Source organism: Oncorhynchus clarkii, unplaced genomic scaffold, assembly GCF_045791955.1.
Source record: "Oncorhynchus clarkii lewisi isolate Uvic-CL-2024 unplaced genomic scaffold, UVic_Ocla_1.0 unplaced_contig_3726_pilon_pilon, whole genome shotgun sequence".
NCBI classification, from domain to species: domain Eukaryota; kingdom Metazoa; phylum Chordata; class Actinopteri; order Salmoniformes; family Salmonidae; genus Oncorhynchus; species Oncorhynchus clarkii.
In genome coordinates this window covers 248,211-269,252 of record NW_027261033.1, presented here as the reverse complement: position 1 = coordinate 269,252, position 21,042 = coordinate 248,211, and the positions used below count along the sequence as shown (strand labels likewise).

The 21,042-nt window shown below is 47.0% G+C and overlaps 1 protein-coding gene across 1 annotated transcript in view; it reads left to right on the top strand.

Moving 5' to 3' along the window:
- Positions 1–21,042, top strand: part of LOC139403876 (Dmx-like 2) — a gene marked incomplete at its 5' end in the record, with an annotated part of 65,931 nt that overhangs the window by 15,498 nt on the left and 29,391 nt on the right. The window contains 15 exons of the mRNA XM_071147055.1: positions 136–255; positions 802–937; positions 3,282–3,392; positions 4,070–4,239; positions 4,325–4,422; positions 4,628–4,793; positions 9,845–10,109; positions 10,308–10,513; positions 12,785–13,186; positions 13,534–13,716; positions 16,541–16,846; positions 17,024–17,215; positions 17,721–17,797; positions 17,922–18,052; positions 20,476–20,724. Coding sequence (XP_071003156.1) covers positions 136–255; positions 802–937; positions 3,282–3,392; positions 4,070–4,239; positions 4,325–4,422; positions 4,628–4,793; positions 9,845–10,109; positions 10,308–10,513; positions 12,785–13,186; positions 13,534–13,716; positions 16,541–16,846; positions 17,024–17,215; positions 17,721–17,797; positions 17,922–18,052; positions 20,476–20,724 — 2,812 coding nt within the window. The remainder of the gene's footprint in view (positions 1–135; positions 256–801; positions 938–3,281; positions 3,393–4,069; positions 4,240–4,324; positions 4,423–4,627; positions 4,794–9,844; positions 10,110–10,307; positions 10,514–12,784; positions 13,187–13,533; positions 13,717–16,540; positions 16,847–17,023; positions 17,216–17,720; positions 17,798–17,921; positions 18,053–20,475; positions 20,725–21,042) is intronic.

The window sequence follows — 21,042 nt, the reverse complement described above, 5'->3', positions numbered from 1 at the left end:
AGATATGCAGTAAATGTTTGTTGGAACCATGTGACCCCTCCATGTGTTAACCTTTGGGTCCAGATGTAATCTTGTTCTCTGTTATACCCAAATCAATAATCAATCAATCATCTAGTGATTGTATGTCTCCCTCAGTTGCAGGCGGTGACGACGGATGACTTTGTGAGCTTCGCTACAGAGAAAGTAGAGAAGAAGTCTAGATTCATCAACCTGTCTCAGTACGGACCCACCTACTTCGGACCAGAACACGCACAGGTAAACAACAACAACAACATTTATTTACTTACCAGCTTGTGGATGGTTTAGATGTTATTGTCTGGTTAAATTGTTTGTCAAGCAAATGTATCGCCTCTGTGATTAATACAGTAATTCTTCTCTGCTAATCTCCCTCCCTCCCTCCCTCCCTCCCTCCCTCCCTCCCTCCCTCCCTCCCTCCCTCCCTCCCTCCCTCCCTCCCTCCCTCCCTCCCTCCCTCCCTCCCTCCCTCCCTCCCTCTCTCTCTCTCTCTCTCTCTCTCTCTCTCTCTCTCTCTCTCTCTCTCTCTCTCTCTCTCTCTCTCTCTCTCTCTCTCTCTCTCTCTCTCTCTCTCTCTCTCTCTCTCTCTCTCTCTCTCTCTCTCTCTCTCTCTCTCCATCCTTCCCTCTCTCTCCTCCCCTCCCTCTCCCTCCCTCCATCCTTCTCTCCCTCCCTCCCTCCTTCCCTCTCTCTCCCTCCTCCCTCCCTCTCTCTCTCCCTTCTCCCTCCCTCTCTCCCTCCCCCTCTCCCTCCTTCCCTCTCTCTCTCCCTCCTCCCTCCCTCCAGGTGTTATCTAGTCAGCTGATGCATTCCAGTCTTCCAGGTCTGACCAGGTTGGAACAGATGTTTCTGGTGGCGCTAGCTGATACTGTAGCTACCACCAGTTCAGAGGTCAGCAGCTCCACTGACAAACAGTACACAGGTCAGTCTCAGAGAGAGGGAGGGAGGGAGGGAGGGTGTCTTTGACTTGGGTCATGTTTTACCTGACCATGGTCTATTAGGCAAAACAAATGGAAATATAATGTAATTAGTCTAGTCAGAGTTGTTCCCTGATTACGTGTTCTTAATGGTTGATATAAACACACACTGACAGTTATCTTTGTCATTTCACCTCCAGTATCAGTCTGTTATAGATGTTATTTAGTCTTTAAGGGGGAAGTGAGAAAGAGACCTTAGCAGGTTGTTCCTCTGTAAAGTAAGCAGAGGGAGAGAAAGAAGGAGAGGGAGAGATTGAGAGGGGAAAGGGCGGGAGAGGGAGCGAAGGTTAAAAGGTTCATGGACGAGACACACTAAGACACAGGACTATGGGGCACATTGAACTACCATGCTACCATGAACAAGTAGTGCCATATATAGGAAATGGGGTACCATTTAGGGAGGAGGACCAGGCACATAGAGTGGAAGACATTGGGCCATACCCGTTGGGCTGTACAGCTGCGTAAGACAAAGACATATTTCCACCAGTGGTCGTGTATATACCCCAGTTTGGATGGAGTCTCCTCCTTCCCTCTAAACATGACATCTTTATTACTAGGCAGGAAGTTAAGTGATACGGGCCATAAACTGTTCCTTCTCCGTTAAGGTGACCTGACCTGACCTTGACCCCCTTCCTCACTACTCCACAGCTCCACCATTATCAGTGACTACAGTCATGTGATTGCCTCTCCTCTACTCAGCACCTCCCAAAACTCCCTGGCTCCTATCCATCCTTCCTTGACCCCACCGTATACATTGCTCCTACAGATACCCATTAACCTCTGGGATTGTTCGGGACGCAGAAAGCATTCAGCCATTTTCCAACCAAAGATAGGTGTCACAAAAAAAACAGAAATATAGATTAAATTAAGCACTAACCTTTGACGATCTTCATCAGATGACACTCCAAGGACTCAATGTTACACAATACATGTATGTTTTGTTCGATCGAGTTCATATTTATATCCAAAAACCTCAGTTTACATTGGCGCCATGTTCAGAAATGCCTCCAAAACATCCGGAGAAATTGCAGAGAGCCACATCAAATAACATAAATACTCATCATAAACTTTGATGAAAGAAACATGTTTTACATAGAATTAAAGATAAACTTGTTCTTAATGCAACCGCTGTGTCAGATTTCAAAAAAGCTTTACGGCAAAAGCACAATATTCAATAATCTGAGAACAGCATTCAGCCACAAAAGCAAGACATACAGTTACCCGCCAAATTGTGGAGTCAACAAAAGTCATAAATAGCATTATAAAGCTTCACTTACCTTGGCTGATCTTCGTCGGAATGCACTCCCAGGACTCCCACTTCCACAAGAAATGTTTGTTTTGTTGGATTACGTCCATATTTATGTCCAAATACCTCCGTTTTGTTTGCGCGTTTAGTTCACTATTCCAAAGGCACAATGCGCGAATGCAAAATCCAGAAGAAAAGTCAAGAGTTCCATTACAGTTTATAGAAACATGTCAAACGATGTTTACAATCAATCCTTAGGGTCTTTTTATAATAAATCTTCAATAATATTCCAACCCGGATAATAGCGTATTCATTACAGAGGAAAACAAAGGAACGTGACCGCTCAGTAAACACCTGATCGGCCTCAGCCTTGTCCACTTGTTGAAACAGCTCTTATTCGACCCCCTTCCACAATAGAAGCCTCAAACAACTTTCTAAAGACTGTTGACATCTGCTGGAAGCCTTGGGAAGTGCAATCTGGCCCCATAGACACAGCATATTGGATAGGCAATCACTTAAATGAAACTACGAACCTCAGATTTCCCACTTCCTGGTTGGATTTGTCTCAGGTTTTTGCCTGCCGTATGAGTTCTGTTATACTCACAGACGTCATTCAAACAGTTTTAGAAACTTCACAGTGGTTTCTATCCAATACTATGAATAATATGCATATATTAGCATCTGGGACAGAGTAGCAGGCAGTCAACTCTGGGCACCTTATTCATCCAAGCTACTCAATACTGCCCCCCTGTCACCAAGAAGTTAACTTCTGGTGTAGAAACCAGACTATGGCACTCCTTATGTCTCTAGTATAAGTGATGATTAACAATATTTCAAGTTTATAAATCCGAAGCCATCAGTATGGATGGGTAGAGGGGGACAGAGAAATCCCTCAACCCTCTCCATCTGGTGTGGAGTCTTAGGAGGAAGCTGCTCTCTCAAATGAATGGGAAAGACTGGCTCCATCTGATCAGTGTGTGTGTGTGTGTGTGTGAGTTAATGTGCTACACTAACCCATGTGTTAATAATGTGATTCTGTCTAGGTGGTGAGGCCCTGGATGAGTGTGGGTTGAGGTACCTGTTAGCCATGCGTCTACACACCTGTCTCCTCACCTCTCTACCCCCACTGTACCGCATGCAGTTGCTGCACCAAGGTATGGTACACACACACACACACCCACCCACACACACACACACACTCCTGCTTCACAATCTGTCTTTCTGAGCTGTGATGGAGAGGGTCATAGAGAGTGTCTTATTGGTACATTATACTGAGATATTGCTCTAGTATTGGATATGTAGGATGACTTGCAGTGGATATGTTGTCTCTCTCTGGGCCCTGCTCCCTCCCAGGTCCAGATATGTTGTCTCTCTCTGGGCCCTGTTCCCTCCCAGGTCCAGATATGTTGTCTCTCTCTGGGCCCTGTTCCCTCCCAGGTCCAGATATGTTGTCTCTCTCTGGGCCCTGTTCCCTCCCAGGTCCAGATATGTTTTCTCTCTCTGGGCCCTGTTCCCTCCCAGGTCCAGATATGTTGTCTCTCTCTGGGCCCTGTTCCCTCCCAGGTCCAGATATGTTGTCTCTCTCTGGGCCCTGTTCCCTCCCAGGTCCAGATATGTTTTCTCTCTCTGGGCCCTGTTCCCTCCCAGGTCCAGATATGTTTTCTCTCTCTGGGCCCTGTTCCCTCCCAGGTCCAGATATGTTGTCTCTCTCTGGGCCCTGTTCCCTCCCTTTTTGTATGTTTTACTAAAGCACACAACAGTCAACAATCAAGCACTGAAGCAAAGCAACCTTTTCTCTCCTCTCTGAACACAGTCACCTGTCTCCCCCCAGGTCTGTCTACGTGTCACTTTGCGTGGGCGTTCCACTCGGAGGCTGAGGAGGAGATGTTGAATATGATCCCGGCCATGCAGAGAGGAGACCCTCAGTGGTCTGAGCTACGGGCTGTAGGGGTGGGCTGGTGGATACGCAACATCAACACACTACGCAGGATGGTGGAGAAGGTGCGGGATGATGTGGTGTGGCCTGAACTCCTATCATTGATTGATTGGTTGGTCTTCATGGTTTGATTGGTTGATCTGTGTGTAGGTGGGTAAGGCAGCGTTCCAGAGGAACAACGATCCTTTAGATGCAGCTCTCTTCTACCTGGCCATGAAGAAGAAGGCTGTTCTCTGGGGCCTGTTCAGGTAACACACCTGGAACACACCTGGACCTCTTGCCTGATCCCAGATCAGTTTGTGTTGTCTCACCTTTTTGTTTAGTTATTCACCTCTCCTGGACTTTTCTTTAAAATCCACATTTTATGTTTATCCATGTGTCAGAACTCTATTACATGAATCATGTACAGTAGGTAAATAATGTATATTATATTCTCCTCCTCCTCTCCTCTAGGTCTCAGCGTGATGAGAAGATGACGGTGTTCTTTAAGAATAACTTCAGTGAGGACCGCTGGCGTAAAGCAGCTCTGAAGAACGCTTTCTCTCTGCTGGGGAAACAGCGCTTTGAACAGGCTGCTGCCTTCTTCCTGCTGGCTGGCTCCCTGAAAGACGCCATCGAGGTCTGGAAACGCGCACACAGACACACAGACACACAGACACACAGACACACAGACACACACACACACACACACACACACACACACAGTCTGTTCCTAGTTTAGACCTACTTCAGCTGCACCTGTATTGTGTCTGTTGTTGTGACATTGTCCTCGCCATGGAAACCTGGCACAGACCAATGTTTATGGAAGTCAACTAGGAGGTGTGTCAATGACGTGAGACTCTACAGCTGTGTGTGTGAATGGTCTAGTCTAAACCTGAAAGATAAGGTTGTGGGGATGGTTAGCTACGCAAATGTTGGGGTTACTTTACCTTGGGCGGAGGGTGCAACAGCACAGTCTCAACATGCTGATAGCAGGACACTGCCTAGAGGGAGAATGGGTTCCTACTGTAAGTGTTTGGGGATAGTTTACCAGACAGGTCATCATTGAGGAGAACACTAGATCACACGTTCATCATTTTAGTCTTACTGTTTAGTCACTTTTAGCAAACAGTCTAAACCTTGAACCTTGATTTGCCGTTGAACAGCATTTTTAGTCCAGCAAGAGACAGACCCTGAATACATCTATGGTTGTCAGGTTTCTTAGTAAGTCTATGTTACAAACCCTGCACATGCAGAACCTGCTTGATGTGTGGACAGTGCCTGGTGTGGCTTCTCAGAACTCCATCTACCCTACTCTTACTGTCCTCTCCTCTTACTGTCCTCTCCTCTAAGTGTCCTCTCCTCTTACTGTCCTCTCCTCTAACTGTCCTCTCCTCTAACTGTCCTCTCCTCTAACTGTCCTCTCCTCTAACTGTCCTCTCCTCTAAGTGTCCTCTCCTCTTACTGTCCTCTCCTCTTACTGTCCTCTCCTCTTACTGTCCTCTCCTCTTACTGTCCTCTCCTCTTACTGTCCTCTCCTCTAAGTGTCCTCTCCTCTAAGTGTCCTCTCCTCTAACTGTCCTCTCCTCTAACTGTCCTCTCCTCTGTGTCCTCTCCTCTGTGTCCTCTCCTCTGTGTCCTCTCCTCTGTGTCCTCTCCTCTGTGTCCTCTCCTCTGTGTCCTCTCCTCTGTGTCCTCTCCTCTGTGTCCTCTCCTCTGTGTCCTCTCCTCTAACTGTCCTCTCCTCTAACTGTCCTCTCCTCTAACTGTCCTCTCCTCTAACTGTCCTCTCCTCTAACTGTCCTCTCCTCTAACTGTCCTCTCCTCTAACTGTCCTCTCCTCTACTAGGCCTTTATATTCCTAAAGGAACACAGGACAACTCTAACTGTCCTCTACTCTAACTGTCACTTACTTACCTTACCATTACGGTGGCTTGCAAAAGTATTCACCCCCTTGCCTTACAACCTGGAATTAAAATAGATTTTTTGGGGGGGTTGTATCATTTGATTTACACAACATGCCAAGCACTTTGAAGATGCAAAATATTTTTTATTGTGAAACAAACAAGAAATAAGACAAAAAAAACGGAAAACTTGATGGTGCATAACTATTCATCCCATCCCCCCCCCCCAAAGTCAATACTTGTAGACCCACCTTTTGCCGCAATTACAGCTGCAAGTCTCTTGGGACATGTCTTTGACTAGGCCATTCCCAGGCATTTAAATGTTCCCCTTAAACCACTCGAGTGTTGCTTTAGCAGTATGCATAGGGCCAATGTCCTGCTGGAAGGTGAACCTCCGTCCCAGTCTCAAATCTCTGGAATACTGAAACATGTTTCCCTCAAGAATTTCTATGTATTTAGCGCCATCCAACATTCCTTCAATTCTGACCAGTTTCCCAGTCCCTGCCTATGAAGACCATCCCAACAGCATGATGCTGCCACCACCATGCTTCACTGTGGGGATGGTGTTCTCGGGATGATGAGAGGTGTTGTGTTTGTGCCAGACATAACATTTTCCTTGATAGCCAAAAAGCTCAATTTTAGTTTCATCTGACCAGAGTACCTTCTTCTTCCATATGTTTGGGGAGTCTCCCACATGCGTTTTGGCGAACACCAAACATGTTTGCTTATTATTTTTTTAAGCATGGGCTTTTTTCTGGCCTGGCCACTCTTCCGTAAAGCCCAGCTCTGTGGCGTGTACAGCTTAGTGGTCCTATGGACAGATACTCCAATCTCTGCAGTGGAGCTTTGCAGCTCCTTCAGGGTTATCTTTTGTCTCTTTGTTGCCTCTCTGATTAATGCCCTCCTTGCCCGGTCTGTGAGTTTTGGTGGGCAGCCCTCTCTTGGCAGGTTTGTTGTGGTGCCATTTTCTTTAAATTGTTTAATAATGGATTTAATGATGCTCTGTGGGATGCTCAAAGTTTCTGATATTTTTTTATAACCCAACCCCGATCTGTACTTCTCCACAATTTTGTCACTGACCTGTTTGGAGAGCTCCTAGGTCTTCATAGTGTTGCTTGCTTGGTGGTGCCCCTTGCTTAGTTGTATTGCAGACTCTGGGGCCTTTCTGAACAGGTGTGTAAAAATATATACTGAGATCGTGTGACAGATCATGTGACACTTAGATTGCACACAGGTGGACTTTATTTAACTAATTATGTGACTTCTGAAGGTAATTGGTTGCACCAGATCTTATTTAGGGGCTTCATAGCAAAGGGGGTGAATACATACGCACGCACCACTTTTCCGTTTTTAATTTTTAATTAATTTTTGAAACAGGTCTTTTTTTTTTTCATTTCACTTCACAAATTTGGACTATTTTGTGTATGTCCATTACATGAAATCCATTTAAATCCATTTTGTAATGCAACAAAATAGGAAAAATGTCAAGGTGGTTAGAGCGTTGGACTAGTAACCAAAAGGTTGCAAGTTCAAATCCCCGAGCTGACAAGGTACAAATCTGTCGTTCTGCCCCTGAACAGGCAGTTAACCCACTGTTCCTAGGCCGTCATTGAAAATAAGAATTTGTTCATAACTGACTTGCTTAGTAAAAAAAGGGGGGGTGAATACTTTTGCAAGGCAATGTATATTCCTTATGGAACACAGGCCAACTTTAACTGACCTCTACTCTAACTTCACTGTCCTCTACTCTAACTGTACTGTCCTCTACTCTAACTGTACTGTCCTCTACTCTAACTGTACTGTCCTCTACTCTAACTGTACTGTCCTCTACTCTAACTGTACTGTCCTCTACTCTAACTTCACTGTCCTCTACTCTAACTGTACTGTCCTCTACTCTAACTGTACTGTCCTCTACTCTAACTGTACTGTCCTCTACTCTAACTGTACTGTCCTCTACTCTAACTGTACTGTCCTCTACTCTAACTTCACTGTACTGTCCTCTACTCTAACTGTACTGTCCTCTACTCTAACTTCACTGTCCTCTACTCTAACTGTACTGTCCTCTACTCTAACTGTACTGTCCTCTACTCTAACTGTACTGTCCTCTACTCTAACTTCACTGTCCTCTACTCTAACTGTACTGTCCTCTACTCTAACTTCACTGTCCTCTACTCTAACTGTACTGTCCTCTACTCTAACTGTACTGTCCTCTACTCTAACTTCACTGTCCTCTACTCTAACTGTACTGTCTTCTACTCTAACTGTACTGTCTTCTACTCTAACTGTACTGTCCTCTACTCTAACTTCACTGTCCTCTACTCTAACTGTACTGTCCTTTACTCTAACTGTACTGTCCTCTACTCTAACTGTACTGTCCTCTACTCTAACTGTACTGTCCTCTACTCTAACTGTACTGTCCTCTACTCTAACTTCACTGTCCTCTACTCTAACTGTACTGTCCTCTACTCTAACTGTACTGTCCTCTACTCTAACTGTACTGTCCTCTACTCTAACTTCACTGTCCTCTACTCTAACTGTACTGTCCTCTACTCTAACTGTACTGTCCTCTACTCTAACTGTACTGTCCTCTACTCTAACTGTACTGTCCTCTAACTGTACTGTCCTCTACTCTAACTGTACTGTCCTCTACTCTAACTGTACTGTCCTCTAACTGTACTGTCCTCTACTCTAACTGTCCTCTACTCTAACTGTACTGTCCTCTACTCTAACTGTACTGTCCTCTACTCTAACTGTCCTCTACTCTAACTGTACTGTCCTCTAACTGTACTGTCCTCTACTTTAACTGTCCTCTACTCTAACTTCACTGTCCTCTACTCTAACTGTACTGTCCTCTACTCTAACTGTACTGTCCTCTACTCTAACTGTACTGTCCTCTACTCTAACTGTACTGTCCTCTACTCTAACTGTACTGTCCTCTACTCTAACTGTACTGTCCTCTACTCTAACTGTACTGTCCTCTAACTGTACTGTCCTCTACTCTAACTGTACTGTCCTCTACTCTAACTGTACTGTCCTCTAACTGTACTGTCCTCTACTCTAACTGTACTGTCCTCTACTTTAACTGTACTGTCCTCTACTCTAACTGTACTGTCCTCTACTCTAACTGTCCTCTACTCTAACTGTCCTCTACTCTAACTGTCCTCTACTCTAACTGTCCTCTACTCTAACTGTACTGTCCTCTAACTGTACTGTCCTCTAACTGTACTGTCCTCTACTCTAACTGTACTGTCCTCTACTCTAACTGTACTGTCCTCTAACTGTACTGTCCTCTACTCTAACCGTACTGTCCTCTAACTGTACTGTCCTCTACTCTAACTGTACTGTCCTCTACTCTAACTGTACTGACCTCTACTCTAACTGTACTGTCCTCTACCCTAACTGTCCTCTACCCTAACTGTCCTCTACTCTAACTGTCCTCTACTCTAACTGTCCTCTACTCTAACTGTCCTCTACTCTAACTGTCCTCTACTCTAACTGTACTGTCCTCTACTCTAACTGTACTGTCCTCTACTCTAACTGTACTGTCCTCTAACTGTACTGTCCTCTACTCTAACTGTACTGTCCTCTACTCTAACTGTACTGCCTTCTACTCTAACTGTACTGCCTTCTACTCTAACTGTACTGTCTTCTACTCTAACTGTACTGTCTTCTACTCTAACTGTACTGTCCTCTACTCTAACTGTACTGTCCTCTACTCTAACTGTACTGTCCTCTACTCTAACTGTACTGTCCTCTTTCTCCTCCTGTAACTGTCCCTCTTCTCTAGGTGTGCTTGGAGAAGATGGAAGATATCCAGTTGGCCATGGTAGTAGCCAGGCTGTACGAGGCTGACTATGAGAGCAGTTCCACCTGCCAAGCCATCCTGTATGAGAAGGTTTTGGGCTGCCAGAGGGACGGGTCAGGGTACCACTGCACCAAACTACACCCGGACCCATTCCTACGCAGCATAGCCTTCTGGATCATGAAGGACTACACCAAGGCCCTGGACACACTGCTAGAGTGCATCCCCAAAGAGGATGATGAGAACCCAGGTGAGCAAGCATGGTGGTAGATCACACCCTCAGAGAGGACAGGGATGTTTCAGCTGAGTGCTGATGCTATATTCTAACTGGATTGATTTGCATTGACCTCTATCGACCTCTTACTTTCTCCCTATCCCTCCCCTTCTCTCCCCCTCCTCTCCCCTCCTCTCTCTCTCTCCCTTTTTCCCTCTCTAACCCCCCACCCAGATGTGATGGTGAAGTCGTGTAACCCAGTGGTATTTAGTTTCTATAACTACCTGAGGACACACCCCCTGATCATCCGCCGCCACTACGCATCCCCTGAGGGTGCTGTGACATCATCACTAGGCCTCACCTCGGAGAAGAGCAGCGTCGACGAGATCAACCTCATCGAACGCAAACTCTTCTTCACCACGGCCAACGCACACTTCAAGGTCTTTGATTTGTTTTAATCAATCATTTAATAACACAATTCAACCACACATGGATACAATGCATTTAGAAGCATCGAAGATAACACAAAGTTGACAACTTAAAAAATTATATTGTATTATACCTGTACAGTCGTGGCCAAAAGTTTTGAGAATTACATAAATATTAATTTTCACAAAGTCTGCTGCCTCAGTTTGTATGATGTTAATTTGCATATACTCCAGAATGTTATGAAGAATGATCAGATGAATTGCAATTAATTGCAAGGTCCCTCTTTGCCATGCAAATGAACTGAATCCCCCAACAACATTTCCACTGCATTTCAGCCCTGCCACAAAAGGACCAGCTGACATGTCAGTGATTCTCTCGTTAACACAGGTGTGAGTGTTGACGAGGACAAGGATGGAGATAACTCTGTCATGCAGATTTGAGTTTGAATAACAGACTGGAAGCTTCAAAAGGAGGGTGGTGCTAGGAATTATTGTTCTTCCTCTGTCAACCATGGTTACCTGCAAGGAAACACGTGCCATCATTGCTTTACACAAAAAGGGCTTCACAGGCAAGGATATTGCTGCCAGTAAGATTGCACCTAAATCAACCATTTATCGGATCATCAAGAACTTCAAGGAGAGCGGTTCAATTGTTGTGAAGAAGGCTTCATGGCGCCCAAGAAAGTCCAGCAAGCGACAGGACCTTCTCCTAAAGTTGATTCAGCTGTGGGATCGGGGCACCACCAGTACAGAGCTTGCTCAGGAATGGCAGCAGGCAGGTGTGAGAATCTGCATGCACAGTGAGGCAAAGACTTTGGAGGACGGCCTGGTGTCAAGAAGGGCAGCAAAGAAGCCACTTCTCTCCAGGAAAAACATCAGGGACAGACTGATATTCTGCAAAAGGTACAGGGATTGCACTGCTGAGGACTGGGGTAAAGTAATTTTCTCTGATGAATCCCCTTTCCGATTGTTTGGGGAATCCGGAAAAAAGCTTATCCGGAGAAGACAAGATGAGCGCTACCATCAGTCCTGTGTCATGCCAACAGTAAAGCTTCCTGAGACTATTCATGTGTGCGGTTGCTTCTCAGCTAAGGGAGTGGGCTCACTCACAATTTTGCCTAAGAACACCGCCATGAATAAAGAATGGTACCAACACTCCGAGATCAACTTCTCCCAACCATCCAGGAACAGTTTGGTGACGAACAATGCCTTTTCCAGCATGATGGAGCACCTTGCCATAAGGCAAAAGTGATAACTAAGTGTCTCGGGGAATAAAACATCGATATTTTGGGTCCATTGCCAGGAAACTCCCCAGACCTTAATCCCAGTGAGAACTTGTGGTCAATCCGCAAGAGGCGGGTGGACAAACAAAAACCCACAAATTCTGGCAAACTCCAGGCATTGATTACGCAAGAATGGGCTGCCATCAGTCAGGATGTGGCCCAGAAGTTAATTGACAGCCTGCCAGGGTGGATTGCAGAGGTCTTGAAAAAGAAGGGTCAACACTGCAAATATTGACTCTTTGCATCAACTTCATGTAATTGTCAATAAAAGCCTTTGACACTTATGAAATGCTTGTAATTATACTTCAGTATTCCATAGTAACTGACTAAAATATCTGAAGACACTGAAGCAGCAAACTTTGGGAAAGTTAATATTTGTGTCATTCTCTAAACCTTTGGCCACGGCTGTAGTATAGCACTTATTATAAGGTGTAATGTGGCACGGCATTAAAAACTATAGTCATTGTATACTAACAGTATTTTAAGATTAGTATCATTTTTCTCACCTTTTATAAATAAAGGATAAGTTAATTCATCTAAAAGTAATGTTACTAATAAAGAGATATATTGGGGGTAAGGCCCTGCTATAGACTAGTGTCCTGTCCAGGGGGTGTACTGTACATCAAGCTGCCTCACCATACAGAAACTGGAGATAGACTAGTGTCCTGTCCAGGGGGTTTTACAGTACATCAAGCTGCCTCACCCTACAGAAACAGGAGATAGACTAGTGTCCTGTCCAGGGGGTGTACTGTAGATCAAGCTGCCTCACCATACAGAAACAGGAGATAGACTAGTGTCCTGTCCAGGGGGTGTACTGTACATCAAGCTGCCTCACCCTACAGAAACAGGAGATAGACTAGTGTCCTGTCCAGGGGGTTTTACAGTACATCAAGCTGCCTCACCATACAGAAACAGGAGGCTTCTGCCATATGAGCGGTTTCAGCTCGTGGAAGGCTACTTACTAATGTTACTAATAGAGTTATTCTGTTTTGTAATAAAGGTGGGCTGTCCAGTGCTTGCCCTGGAGGTGCTCTCTAAGATCCCCAAGGTGACCAAGAAGACAGTCTCCTCGTCCCCCCTAAGTAAAGGCTCTTCCATGGCCAACGTCAGCTCTAGCCTGCCCCTGGAGAATGGGAACCAGGGGGCCCTGGACTGGGCCTCTCCTGCCCCAGTTAAGGCCAATCCTGCCTGGGGTACAGAGGAGAGCTCAGCCACACTGGACTGGAGCCAACCTCTGGTCAAAGTGGAGGACGATGGACTCCAGCTGGACTGGGGAGATGATAAGAACGATGAAGATGATACTGATGGGGGTCTAACAATGAAGAAGACTGATGAGGCGACCAAAGCTGACGAGGGGTCTGGGGGGGTGAGACCACCTGGGCTGCAGAGAGAGGACTCTCAGGTAGGGCTGGCGACATCATCAATATAACCACTAGTCAGTATAACCACTAGTCAATATAATTGACTGTTGAGATTACTTTAAAAGAACACCGAGTTGATACATAAGCTCTGTGATAGTGGAGAAAGTAGTGTTGGGAGTTCCTTGTCTGTTAACGTATCATCCAAAAAGATCATTTCATTTTTTTAACACGATAAATCATTTTCTTGTTTATTGAAAATATCTAATGTATCAGTCTAATTAAAAATATGATTTTTTCTGTAAGAATATTATATAGGTATGACACTGTTAATATAGAGTTATTATGACAGTTAAGTGCTACATATTTCCAGAACCATCTCTGCTCTCAGGGTGAGTCTGAGGTGGACGTGATCGCAGAGCAGCTGAAGTTCAGAGCGTGTCTGAAGATACTGATGACAGAGCTCAGGACGTTAGCTACGGGCTATGAGGTGGACGGAGGGAAGCTGCGCTTTCAGCTCTACAGCTGGTTAGAGAAGGAGATAGGGGCCATGCACCGCATCTGCAACTACAAGGTACACACACACACCATCTGCCACTACAAGTTACACACACACACCATCTGCCACTACAAGGTACACACACACACCATCTGCAACTACAAGGTACACACACACACACCATCTGCCACGACAAGGTACACACACACACACACCATATGCAACTACAAGGTACACACACACCATCTGCCACTACAAGGTACACACACACCATCTGCCACTACAAGTTACACACACACACCATCTGCCACTACAAGGTACACACACACCATCTGCCACTACAAGGTACACACACACACCATCTGCCACTACAAGGTACACACACACACACCATCTGCAACTACAAGGTACACACACACCATCTGCCACTACAAGTTACACACACACACCATCTGCAACTACAAGGTACACACACACCATCTGCAACTACAAGGTACACACACACACACACCATCTGCAACTACAAGGTACACACACACCATCTGTCACTACAAGTTACACACACACACACCATCTGCCACTACAAGTTACACACACACACCATCTGCCATTACAAGGTACACACACACACACCATCTGCCACTACAAGGTACACACACACACACACCATCTGTCACTACAAGGTACACACACACACACCATCTGCCACTACAAGGTACACACACACACACCATCTGCCACTACAAGTTACACACACACACCATCTGCCACTACAAGTTACACGCACACACCATCTGCCACTACAAGTTACACACATACACCATCTGCCACTACAAGTTACACACACACACACACCATCTGCCACTACAAGGTACACACATAGACCATCTGCCACTACAAGGTACACACACACCATCTGCCACTACAAGGTACACACACACCATCTGCCACTACAAGGTACACACACACCATATGCCACTACAAGGTACACACACACTGCATCTGCAACTACAAGGTACACACACACACCATCTGCCACTACAAGGTACACACACACACACCATCTGCAACTACAAGGTACACACACACCATCTGCCACTACAAGTTACACACACACACCATCTGCAACTACAAGGTACACACACACCATCTGCAACTACAAGGTACACACACACACACCATCTGCCACTACAAGGTACACACACACACACCATCTGCAACTACAAGGTACACACACACCATCTGCCACTACAAGTTACACACACACCATCTGCCACTACAAGTTACACACACACACCATCTGCCATTACAAGGTACACACACACACACCATCTGCCACTACAAGGTACACACACACACACACCATCTGCCACTACAAGGTACACACACACACACACCATCTGCCACTACAAGGTACACACACACACACCATCTGCCACTACAAGGTACACACACACACACCATCTGCCACTACAAGTTACACACACACACACCATCTGCCACTACAAGTTACACACACACACCATCTGCCACTACAAGTTACACGCACACACCATCTGCCACTACAAGTTACACACATACACCATCTGCCACTACAAGTTACACACATAGACCATCTGCCACTACAAGGTACACACACACCATCTGCCACTACAAGGTACACACACACACCATCTGCCACTACAAGGTACACACACCATCTGCCACTACAAGGTACACACACACACACCATCTGCAACTACAAGGTACACACACACCATCTGCCACTACAAGTTACACACACACACACCATCTGCCACTACAAGTTACACACACACACCATCTGCCATTACAAGGTACACACACACACACACCATCTGCCACTACAAGGTACACACACACACACACACCATCTGCCACTACAAGGTACACACACACACACCATCTGCCACTACAAGGTACACACACACACACCGTCTGCCACTACAAGTTACACACACACACCATCTGCCACTACAAGGTACACACACACACACCATCTGCCACTACAAGTTACACACACACACCATCTGCCACTACAAGTTACACACACACACCATCTGCCACTACAAGTTACATACACACACCATCTGCCACTACAAGTTACACACACACACCATCTGCCACTACAAGTTACACACACACACCATCTGCCACTACAAGGTACACACACACACCATCTGCCACTACAAGGTACACACACACCATCTGCCACTACAAGGTACACACACACCATATGCCACTACAAGGTACACATACACACCATATGCCACTACAAGGTACACACACACTGCATCTGCCACTACAAGGTACACAGACACATCTGCCACTACAAGGTACACACACCATCTGCAACTACAAGGTACACACACACCATCTGCCACTGCAAGGTACACACACACCATCTGCCACTGCAAGGTACACACACACTGCATCTGCAACTACAACGTACACACACACACACACACACACACACACTGCATCTGCAACTACAAGGTACACACACACACACACACACACACACACACACACACACACACACACACACACACACACACACACTGCATCTGCAACTACAAGGTACACACACACACACACTGCATCTGCCACTACAAGGTACACAGCTCCCTTTAAAGGACACTCAGAGGGTTGCACATTTCTGCTAACTTTCCCAAAATGTCAGTTTACTTCCTGAATTGACTGTATTGAAATGTAATTGACCCCAACCATGTCACCTACTAGATCCTAACCACCACGTCTCATCAGACGTACTGTACCAGAACTGGATAGAGTTTAATTAAACAGTATTTCCTGTAACTGTTACTGCTACAGTACCAGAACAGCTTCAAGATCAAACCCTCTGTCCTCTTTTCTTCTTCAGGTGACGGGGAAGGAGGAGAGCCAGGAGCTGGAGAGATGGGAGGATGGAGGAGGAGTAGAGGACGTGTTTGAGGAGTCCCTGGGGGGTGGCGGGGGTACGGAGGCAGGGGCGTATGAGCGCCACCAGCTGGGGCGTAGGCGTCTCGCAGCCAAGCAGCTTCATGCTGAGAGGAGGAAGGCGTGGCTGAGGAAGAACCAGGCTCTGCTCCGAGTCTTCCTGTCCTACTGCAGCCTGCACGGAGCCAAGGGAGGGGGGGTCACCTCGGTACGCATGGAGCTCATCTTCCTGCTGCAAGAGAGCCAACAGGTAGGTGCTGAAGAAACACACACACAGGTCAGACACACTCTCTCTCACTCTCACTCACTCTCTCTCTCTCTCTCTCCCTCCCTCCCTCCCTCCCCGTATCACCTCTGATATATTCTTGCTCTTCTCTTCCCCTTGTCTCTCCTTTCTCTTATTCTCCCCTCTCCTCCCCTCCTCCAGGAGACTACAGTGAAACAGCTTCAGTCCCCCCTGCCCCTCCCCACCACCCTCCCCCTCCTCTCAGCCAGTATCGCCACCACCAAGACAGTGATCTCCAACCCTGTCCTCCACCTTAGCAACCACATCCATGACATCCTTCACACCATCACACAGATGGAGCTGCCTCCACACCCTGACCTCATGGACGACAGGGTATGTATGGGTATGTTAGTACGACAGGGTATGTATGGGTCTGTTAGTACGACAGGGTATGTATGGGTCTGTTAGTACGACAGGGTATGTATGGGTCTGTTAGTACGACAGGGTATGTATGGGTCTGTTAGTACGACAGGGTATGTATGGGTCTGTTAGTACGACAGGGTATGTATGGGTCTGTTAGTACGACAGGGTATGTATGGGTCTGTTAGTACGACAGGGTATGTATGGGTCTGTTAGTACGACTGGGTATGTATGGGTCTGTTAGTACGATAGGGTATGTATGGGTCTGTTAGTACGACAGCCTGGGGGTTCAAACTGATCACACATTTAAAACACACTACTAAACTGCCAACAGAAATGATTGTCACAAGGAGTCTTCATTCAAAGATAAATCCCCACACAGCAGACCTTTCTGTCATAGTCTCATGCTGGCTATTCATCTAGAAATGGTTTGTTCCTCCATGAGATGAGATGAGTGTAGTTTGTCTCATCTCTCTAGGTGAATCTCCTGCACACCCTGGCTGCCTCTCTGTCTGCCTGCATCTATCAAGCCCTGTGTGACAGCCATAGCTACAGGTACACACACACACACACACGTTTTGATGACCTATAGTTTGAGTTCATACTGTCATTTCCTGTTGAGATGAATTGTCATGACTGTCTGATCCTGACCTTGGCTCTTTCCCATGGTACCTTGCAGCAGCCAGGCAGAGGCCAATCAGTTTACAGGGATGGTGTACCAGGGCCTGCTGCTGAGTGAGAGGAGACGGTTACGCACCGAGAGCATCGAGGAGCATGCTACACCCACCTCTGCCCCCGCGCAGTGGCCAGGTACACACACACCTCTGCCCCCGCGTAGTGGCCAGGTACACACACACCTCTGCCCCCGCGCAGTGGCCAGGTACACACAGCTCTGCCCCCGCGCAGTGGCCAGGTACACACCCACTTCTGCCCCCGCTCAGTGGCCAGGTACACACACACCTCTGCCCCCGCGCAGTGGCCAGGTACACACAGCTCTGCCCCGCGCAGTGGCCAGGTACACACACACCTCTGACCCCACACAGTGGCCAGGTACACACACAGCTCTGCCCCCGCGCAGTGGCCAGGTACACACACACAGCTCTGCCCCCGCGCAGTGGCCAGGTACACACACACAGCTCTGCCCCCACGCAGTGGCCAGGTACACACACAGCTCTGCCCCCGCGCAGTGGCCAGGTACACACACAGCTCTGCCCCCGCGCAGTGGCCAGGTACACACACAGCTCTGCCCCACACGGTGGCCAGGTACACACACAGCTCTGCCCCCGCGCAGTGGCCAGGTACACACACAGCTCTGCCCCGCGCAGTGGCCAGGTACACACACAGCTCTGCCCCCGCGCAGTGGCCAGGTACACACACAGCTCTGCCCCCGCGCAGTGGCCAGGTACATACACAGCTCTGCCCCCGCGCAGTGGCCAGGTACACACACAGCTCTGCCCCCGCGCAGTGGCCAGGTACACACACAGCTCTGCCCCCGCGCAGTGGCCAGGTACACACACAGCTCTGCCCCCGCGCAGTGGCCAGGTACACACACAGCTCTGCCCCACACAGTGGCCAGGTACACACAGCTCTGCCCCCGAGCAGTGGCCAGGTACACACACACCTCTGCCCCCGCGCAGTGGCCAGGTACACACACACCTCTGCCCCCGCGCAGTGGCCAGGTACACACAGCTCTGCCCCCGCGCAGTGGCCAGGTACACACCCACCTCTGCCCCCGAGCAGTGGCCAGGTACACACCCACCTCTGCCCCCGCGCAGTGGCCAGGTACACACCCACCTCTGCCCCCGCGCAGTGGCCAGGTACACACACACAGCTCTGCCACCACACAGTGGCCAGGTACACACACAGCTCTGCCACCACACAGTGGCCAGGTACACACACAGCTCTGCCCCCACACAGTGGCCAGGTACACACACAGCTCTGCCCCCACACAGTGGCCAGGTACACACACAGCTCTGCCACCACACAGTGGCCAGGTACACACACAGCTCTGCCAGTCACAGTAAATGAATGTCTATCAAATTATTGTCTGAGCAGACAGCTGAATGGACAACATGACTGCTATGTTTGCTGAATCTGTCAAGAGGTAGGGAAAGAGGGAAGGGGAGGGAGGACAGGGAGAGGACAAAAATAATTGAATTGAGAGAACAGACAGAGAGAGGACTGATAAAGAGGGAGAAAGAAACACAGAGAGAGAGAGAGAGGACAGACAGAGATGACTGACAGAAACAGAGAGACAGAGATGACTAACAGTGAGAGAGAAACAGATGGTACTCAGTAATAGCAGCTCTGTAGCCTGTGGGGAATAAAACAGGAGGAGACGCTGGGATGGATGGATGTGTCACGCCATCTCTCCACTGTTAATATGTAGCGGGAATCTTATTACAGCACGAGTCTGGTTCTGTAGTAGATAACTATCTAATAATATCATTAGATCAGTCTAATGTGGTTCTGTAGTAGATAACTATCTAATAATATCATTAGATCAGTCTAATGTGGTTCTGTAGTAGATAACTATCTAATAATATCATTAGATCAGTCTAATGTGGTTCTGTAGTAGATAACTATCTAATAATATCATTAGATCAGTCTAATGTGGTTCTGTAGTAGATAACGATCTAATAATATCATTAGATCAGTCTAATGTGGTTCTGTAGTAGATAACTATCTAATAATATCATTAGATCAGTCTAATGTGGTTCTGTAGTAGATAACGATCTAATAATATCATTAGATCAGTCTAATGTGGTTCTGTAGTAGATAACTATCTAATATCATTAGATCAGTCTAATGTGGTTCTGTAGTAGATAACTATCTAATATCATTAGATCAGTCTAATGTGGTTCTGTAGTAGATAACTATCTGATAATATCATTAGATCAGTCTAATGTGGTTCTGTAGTAGATAACTATCTAATATCATTAGATCAGTCTAATGTGGTTCTGTAGTAGATAACTATCTAATATCATTAGATCAGTCTAATGTGGTTCTGTAGTAGATAACTATCTAATAATATCATTAGATCAGTCTAATGTGGTTCTGTAGTAGATAACTATCTAATAATATCATTAGATCAGTCTAATGCTGTTCTGTGTTGTACAAAGACATTATATTTATTCAAGCCTTCATTTGACCTATCAGTAGTGTGTTCTGTAAAAATGTAATTACATGAAATGTATTATATGAATGTCTGTCTATTTCCCTCTTTCCTCTAGGTGTGTCCTCTCTGATTGCTCTGGTTCAGTCAGCTCAGGGCGAGGATCAGCCCAAGCTCAACGTGCTGCTGTGTGAGGCTGTGGTGGCAGTTTACCTGTCCCTGCTCATCCATGGGCTGGGCATGCACGCTGGCAACGAACTGTTCCGCCTCGCTGCTCACCCCCTCAGCAACAAGATGTGGGCGGCCGTGTTTGGAGGTGGGGCTAAAATCATCATCAAACCCAAACGGAACGCCGAGATCACTCCAGGTAACTTAGTAGACCCCTCTGCTTGTAACCCCTGACCTCTCTACCTCTCTCCTCCTCTACCTCTCTCCTCCTCTACCTCTCTCCTCCTCTCTACCTCTCTCCTCCTTTCTACCTCTCTCCTCCTCTCTACCTCTCTCCTCCTCTCTACCTCCTCTCTCCTCCTCTCTACATCTCTCCTCCTCTCTACCTCTCTACCTCTCTCCTCCTCTCTACCTCTCTCCTCTCTCTACCTCCTCTCTACCTCTCTACCTCCTCTACCTCTCTCCTCCTCTACCTCTATCCTCCTCTCTTTCTCTCTCCTCTCTACCTCTCTCCTCT